Raw genomic sequence first — 7,844 nt, 5'->3', positions numbered from 1 at the left:
CTTTTCGATATTTTTTTTGGCAATAAAATAAAATAAATCGATATTCGAAGATTCATATTTCAAGTATTTAGTTAAAAAGATGCTAATCTACTCTTCTAGACTACTATATATACTACTCCCTTCGTTCACTTTTACTTGTCATTTTCATTTTTATTTGTCATTTTTAATATATAAAAAAAAAGATAATAATTGTTTTTTCATATTTTGCCATCAATATTAAATACTTATTTTACAAGTCATTTTTCAAGATATCATTTAATATGAATAGTTTGATAAAATACTTACATCAAAGTGTGATAAATAAAATTAAACGAAGGGAGTACCATATATATTCACTGATGATGATGAGGCCATTCAATATGGTCCAACAAGACATCGATGCACCTGTTAACTCCTACACCAAATTCGGACACCAAATCTTTATTAGGTAGACTTGATACAATTGTAGGCTGCCAACCTACTCTTTGATAGATAATGTCTGTCTATGAGATGATATAATTTATAATTTATAGTAGACATACAATTTTAAAAAATAATTATAATTTATATTTGTATAATTACAACTTATTTTACTAATAATAAAAATTTAAAAAAAAAATCATTTTTTTAATATTAAAAAATCAATTGCATTCCTTTTCCTAGCATGAACCTCAACAAATATTTGTCTATCAAAATCCTTGATCGATCAAGCTACGAGAAGAGTAGAGAGATATAAATCCCCCTTTCCTCCCGCGAACTTCAATAAATAACTGTCATGATAATCTTTTATTGATCAAACTACGAAAAAATATAAAGTTTTGATTATAATTTTTGCATTATATTTGATTGTTTGAAGGGGCGAATAAAATCAAACTGAAAATCACATCAATTGCAATTGAGAAATTTCTTTTGGCTAGCGGTTTAGTTTGACTTGATTAGTATTGGAGAAAAACACATTGATTATACTTGAGTTGGTTTAGTTTTAACTTAAAAATGACAACTCGAGACCAAACCAACTCAACATTATATATATAATTTTTAAAATTTATTTTATATACAAAATTATTTACTTTGATATAATTTATAAATATTTCTTATACATTTTTATAAATTTTATTTTTTAACGTATTATTTTAAGTTTGACTTAAAATTTTAAATGATCCAATAAAAATTATAGTCCATATATATTAGCCACTTTAATAGAGCTCAAATCAATACTAAAACTAACAAAAAAAAAAAAGCAATTCAACATTGAGAAAAATTATAATATTGAGTATTCTTCTTTAGTTTTACAATGGTTTACTCAATTGAAATACATAATCTAAGTTTAGTTTTTCTTTAATACTTTTTTTTTAATGACAAGGAAAATCCGCAGCCGCTATCCTTTGGGTGCGCACAGGGTAAAACCCCCGCTCCTATGCAATAGCTCGCAAACCACATAGGAGAGGTAACCCGCACTAGGCAAGTCCGATGCGACGAGCTCGACCCAGAAGGCAAACCCCTTAATACTTAGGCATGTAAATTATGCTCATTATACTTATTTTAGTGTAATTTAGTATTTTTAAATTATGATCATTTTCTCTAGGACTTATTTATTTACAATATTTGTTTTATGCGATTTCATTATTAGTTTTTGTTGGATATTTTAATGTCGTCACTCATATTATATTTTGATAGGACTAAAAAACTATTTGAACCACAAGTTAATTATATTTATATGAATACTTTATCGAGAAAATCCTAAAACCCAAAAATAAACGAGGATGAAAAACCTGAGTATTATTGGTTTGATTTTGTTTATAGATTTAAAAATCCGACACAAATAATTTGATTTAGTATTTTAAAAACCCAAACCAATTCAGTCTATATACACCCCTAGCTATTCGAACGTACTTTTAAAATATTATTTAAACATGAAATATATTTCAAAATAGAGTTATTTTTCAAAATATAAAAAGTTAGGATAAAATTTGAAAAATATATATAATAAAAGTGAAAAGAGATTTAGAGTGTTTTTTCAAATTTAGAATACAACTTTAAATTACATTTGAAATTTTTATTGCTAAATACTAATTTATAAATAATAAATAATGATAATTGAAAAAAAGAAAGTAAAAAATACTCCCTGCCAAACAAGTCTTTTAGATTAGGGAAGAAGCTGCCGTCCAACCTATAACTACTACTGTACATATCCATTTATGATGTCGTCAATTAAATGCCTATCAACTTTAGCCGGACTTGATAACTTTTATTCTTTGTCCGTTTATGATGTAATTTAATATAATTCTTTAAAAAATTTATGAATATGTATGTAATTATAAATTATTTTATTCATAATAAAAATAAATAAATATATTAAATTTTAAAAATGTGAGTCTATTAAAATAGATTTTACGCAAATCTCATAGTGTTAAAAGTTAATTACATCATATCCTTACTCATTTTCAAATTACAAAATTTTTCTAAATTTGGTGGAATTCAAATACATTTCAAAATGTCTCGATACATCGCGTCTCAATTTCAAATATTTTTTTTTGTAATTTTTGCAAATGATAAGAAATTTTAGAGAATATAATAAATAAGTTATGTATGTATTTATGTAATTTTTCCAAATTCACCTAGCTTTAATTATTTATAATAATATATATAAATCCCACGAACCTCAAAACTTAATATATATATAATTGGCCTTCACCTTTGCAGGAAGCTCAACAAATATCTGTCATCACTGCGCAATCTCATCTCGACCTAAGTAGCAGAAAAATGGCTCCGATCGCCGTTGGTGACGTCATCCCCGATGGTACCGTATCTTACTTCGACGAGCAAGATCAGATGCAGACCGTCTCAGTACACTCACTTGCTAAGGGCAAGAAGGTCATTATCTTCGCCGTTCCTGGAGCTTTCACTCCCACTTGCAGGTTCTATTTTATTTCTTCTTTTTTTCTAATGAATCCACAATCCGATCTATGATATTGAACTGTGAAATTCTTATATTCAGCATGAAGCATGTGCCTGGCTTTATTGAAAAGGCTGACGAGTTGAAGTCAAAGGGCGTCGATGAAATCCTCTGCATCAGTGGTATCTTTCTTCTCCATCTATCTTTATTTTTTTGTTGTTTCTTTGTTTAACTTCCCCCCTTGAAATTATAGCTAAAGTTTACAATTCCAACAAGTTTTTTTTTTTTTTTTTAATCTTGTCTGGGTTTTTCTATGATTTTTATTTTGTTCAGTGTGGCGGATTGCTAGGGGTTCTTCGGCATTATTTATACATGGTTAAAATATATTTTTTTAGGTATATATAGCAGATGTCGAACCTCTTTGGACTATTTCGTAGGTCTATTTCTTCAGATTTTGAACCCTTTATTGAAAAGTTTGCCACTGTCGGTGTCTGTTCTCGCAGTGGTTCATGTACTTGCTGATTCAACTTAGTGATCAGTAAACATTTACCCTTAAGATCTGAGAAAGCCTCTTAGCGATTGAAAGTTCCTATGATTTGAGTTTTTTGCTCTTTTGCAGAAAATATATTTTTTGGAAAGATTTCACGTGGTTATATGGAAGATACCACCAATCAAGTTCTCAATAAATTTTGCTAAGAGTCTAAAAATGAACTAAAGTTGAATATTTGTGATGAAATTTCATAATTACCTAAAAATAAGACGGACTGGAAGCTTTGTATTTCTTTTTTCTTTTTGGTTCGAAAAATTCAAAATTTAATCCTCATTGCATTTTAAAGCTTTGGAAAACAATATATGATTTTTCATTGTTTTACTCGTAACAATAAGCACAAGGACTTGAGAATTTGTTCTGGGGTGGGTTGAAACTCTCGGGAGTTAATGCTCTTCTTATTGTTCTTAAAGAACTACCCTCATCGTCTAGTTCACCATTGCGTAACCACCATCATGCTTCATGTCTTCTTCAATTTTTTCCTATATGTGAGCTTAATGTGGAGTTCTGCAAAGTTTCCACCCTTCATTTGTTGCATAATTTAGAGGGAAAAAAGCACAGCTAGAAGGCTCAGAAGTAGGGACAAGTTTCTTTTCTCACTATTTGTTTTACTCTGCTGATATCTTTTGCAATTTATAAGTAATGGAGGGGAAAAGAGTGTAGGTGTGTGTAGATAGCAAGCAAAATATCAGTATACTTGAATCCTGAGCTGGCTTGTTGAGTTAAAAGTTGGGCCAATTAAGATTATCAGATTAGCATGTCTTGGTACGTCAGCTCCTCCCCATCAGCAGAGTTACTTGATCATATCTTATTGCCACTACCACCTTTTCCCTTGACTACATTTGTCAAATGTCATGATTGGTATATAAATTGCCAGAAGAGTGGTGCCTTCCTGGTCTCACTGTCAAAATTACGAAGTTCTGATTGGTATTCAATGTCCCATGTTGAGCGAACCACGTGATTGGTTTCAATGTCCCATGTTGAGAGAACCAAGCAATTCAAAACAACATCGATATTCCCAACAATACATAAAAATGAGTCTGGAATCTAAGTGACGTGAAAGAAAACAAAGTTGACCGAAATAATGAGCAAAGCTAAAGGTTCCAAAGGTACATATAGTGCACTAGTTTAGTGCACTTTATAACCTCATTAGCGTACCACTCCTTGACAGCTGTCCAGTAGGTCAATGGTCAGCGCACTAAATTAGAGTGCTATATAACTCCTGGACTTGGTTATTTTTTGTTTGTAACTAACAAAATATTAGTCAACACTAGATTTCTTTTGATAGGTTTAGGTTTTTTTTTTTTTGGGATGAAGTAAGTGGATTCATTTAAAGGCATCAAGATTTTTTTATAGGGGTCAATTTGGACCAGCTAAAAAGGCCAACTAGACATTTGCCTCGCAAAAGATTTCTAGAAGTTGAAACTCCATCAAAAACATCTTTTGTTCCTCTCTGTCCATAAACACCAAAAGATAGCACTAGGGATCATCATCGAGATTAGTCAAGTGTGCTATATTATAGGGCTTAAGATTAGTTAGTTGGTAGTTTATTTGATTACTTAATAAGATACTAGTTAGTTGTTTTAAACAAAATAACTATGAACTTGCAAAACATCCCTAATAACCAAGTGTCGGAGTAATGTTTTAGGAGTTATGTAGCATACTAAATTAGTTCACTTATAGGCTTCATTAACCTTGACAGCCGTTAAGGCTTGGTCCGTTAATTGGGGTCATATAGAGCACCAAATTAGTGTGTTATAGGTAGTTTTAAGAAACTTAAATTTTTGCCCATTATTTTGGTCAACTTCGTCTTTTATCACATCACTTAGGTTCCGCACAAAAAAAAAAGACTAAACAAGGGAATACTGTAGATGATATTATTCACAAGTGATACAAGCCACAAGGCAAAAATACCAAAAAGAATCCTCAAAATTGGGTACAAACTGAATCATGAGCTACTATGAGCCGAATAGTACATCACTTTCCGTAAAGAACTATATAGTAAAGTTATACAACTTTAGCCATCGCGAAGAAAGTTGATAGCTCACCACCAACTATAGCCAACTCTAGAACTCTCTCACGCGGTTCATAGGTGCTCAAATTTAAATCTGCTCATAGGGGAAAAAAGTGAGGGGGTGAGTACGGGAAGTACTCGATTATATCACTGATGGTGCCCAAGGAAATAGAGGTGAGGTCTTGATACAAAAGTACTTTCTGAAAATTTTGATGTGCAGTTATTATAGATGAGAATAATGAAGTGCACTAATATAGTCCAAGTAATCCACATATCAAAATGGTATGAGTAGGAATAGGGATGGCAAATGTGTGGGCTGAGTCAAATTTTGGTGGGTCAAAATGGGTTAGGTTAGTGAATGGGTCACAACCCAACCGGCTCAAAATATATTTGGGTCCCAAATGGGTTGGGTCATAATGGGTTAAATTGCAGGTTATAACCTAACCCGCCCAAGTAGATAATGCAGTGATAAGATGACCTTCAGTTTGTTAAACTAATTTGATCTACCACTGATTCCCACATGACTTTCACTTTAAATAAAGATAGAACTCAAATTGCAGAGAGCTGTATCTGAATAAAATATATATTACTCTTAAAAAACAAATAAATTGTATCCATAATACCCAAGTTCAGACGACGAACAAAATCCCAAAATCAGTTCTGTGTTCGAACAATTTCATAAAAAAAGTTTACTATGTAAAAGAATAACAACTAGAAAATTACCTTTTTGCATCAATCATATAATGATAGCTTACAGAAAGCAAAAGCAGTAGATCCACTGGATGTTGTTCACCTTCTCTGAAGCTGAACGTTGTTACATTGCTATTGAGTTTATGAGTTGATTATTGAACCCAAAATGACCCATGTAGAAGATGGGTTAGTTTGGGTTACAACACGTTGGGTCAACTCAAGAACAGGCCATGACCCAACCCGTAGAATCACCGCAAAGGTTGGACAGGTTTGAGTTAAATTTTGCCACCCCTAAGTAAGACATATTTATGTATGCTCAAATATTATATTTAATAAATGAATGATCACATCAACATAATCCTAATCTGCACGATAAATATTGGAACTTTATCCATAACCAGCCTTGTACAAGTGTGCAGCTATCCATAACATCAACCGGCACCCCATGCCCATTAGATGCGTGTACCCCGTCATGATATCTTATTCCATGTTTGCATTACTTGTGCAGTCAATGACCCCTTTGTGATGAAGGCCTGGGCAAAAACTTACCCTGAGAACAAACATGTAAAATTTCTTGCTGATGGAGCTGGAAAATACACCCATGCCCTTGGTTTGGAGCTTGATCTGTCGGATAAGGGGCTTGGTGTTCGATCACGAAGGTATGCTCTTTTGGTTGATGACCTTGAGGTGAAAGTAGCCAACATCGAATCTGGAGGGGAGTTCACAGTCTCCGGTGCTGATGAAATCCTCAATGCTCTTTAAGCTTATCACTACTGCCTCCCAAGTGTTGTGGCTCTACAATGAGCTTCTGGAATCTATGCCAATAATGTTTTTTGATATATCTGTAGTCGCTTTTGTTCCATAATATCAAACTTTTGTATGAAGAATGCTTTGTGGAAATAACAATTTCTTGCTTTACTAGTGTGTAACTAGTATGACCCATTTGGCTATAGACATTTATAAAAATATTTGGAAATGAACCTGACAAAAATTGTTAGGCCACACAATTTATCATTATTTGTTAAATATTTTTGGCAATAATTCAAATTGCAATTACTAGAAAAAATTAGTATTTGGGTAAAATTTTATTATTTGTAAATTTTTTAAGTTTAAAAATTAACTTAAACTTTTATATATTATAAAAGCACCCTTCATTCATAATTTTAAGAGAAAATGGTCAAAAGCCTACCTAATCTATATTTGAATTTTCAACTGCATACTTTAACTTTACGGGAGTACTATCACCCATCTGAACTGTTTAAAATTGAAATTATCACACCCTTAAAACGTCATAATCACATCTATGCTAATGGGTGAAACTCATGCAATGTGAAATTTATTTATTTTTACTTTTTTTATTCTTCTCCCTTTCTGACTTATTATTTTTTTTTAAAAACAATTTAAGGTCAAAACATAAGTTTATGAATGTATGTTGGATCTTCAAATTTGAAACATGTTGATAATATAGATGGTTGCTAATTATTTGAAGCTAAATACATTGAGTTTGATTGAGTTTATGGTTTGCGATTTTTAGATTTAAAGAAACATCGGAATTTCATGGAGATCGACAAGCTTTCATATGAAATTATTGAATCTATATTCTTGAAGTGGGAGCAACTTTGAGATGGTTTGAAGAGTTCTTTATGTTTGAGAATTGAAAACTGAAGCTCATGGTTTAAAATGCGAAGCATTAACTTGAAACCTCCATTAAAGTTAGT

At 31.7% G+C, this 7,844-nt stretch overlaps 1 protein-coding gene across 1 annotated transcript; it reads left to right on the top strand.

Moving 5' to 3' along the window:
• The first annotated feature begins 2,742 nt into the window (after nt 1–2,742).
• On the top strand, nt 2,743–6,888 carry LOC102606254 (peroxiredoxin-2B-like). The gene is given in 3 exon segments (NM_001288326.1): nt 2,743–2,897; nt 2,978–3,057; nt 6,635–6,888. Coding segments are annotated over 3 exon segments (489 nt in total).
• The last annotated feature ends 956 nt before the right edge of the window (nt 6,889–7,844 follow it).

This window comes from Solanum tuberosum, unplaced genomic scaffold (genome assembly GCF_000226075.1).
Source record: "Solanum tuberosum cultivar DM 1-3 516 R44 unplaced genomic scaffold, SolTub_3.0 scf00022, whole genome shotgun sequence".
NCBI classification, from domain to species: Eukaryota; Viridiplantae; Streptophyta; class Magnoliopsida; order Solanales; family Solanaceae; genus Solanum; species Solanum tuberosum.
The sequence above is the reverse complement of the archived record's forward strand: the minus strand, read 5'-3'. Positions and strand labels throughout refer to the sequence as shown.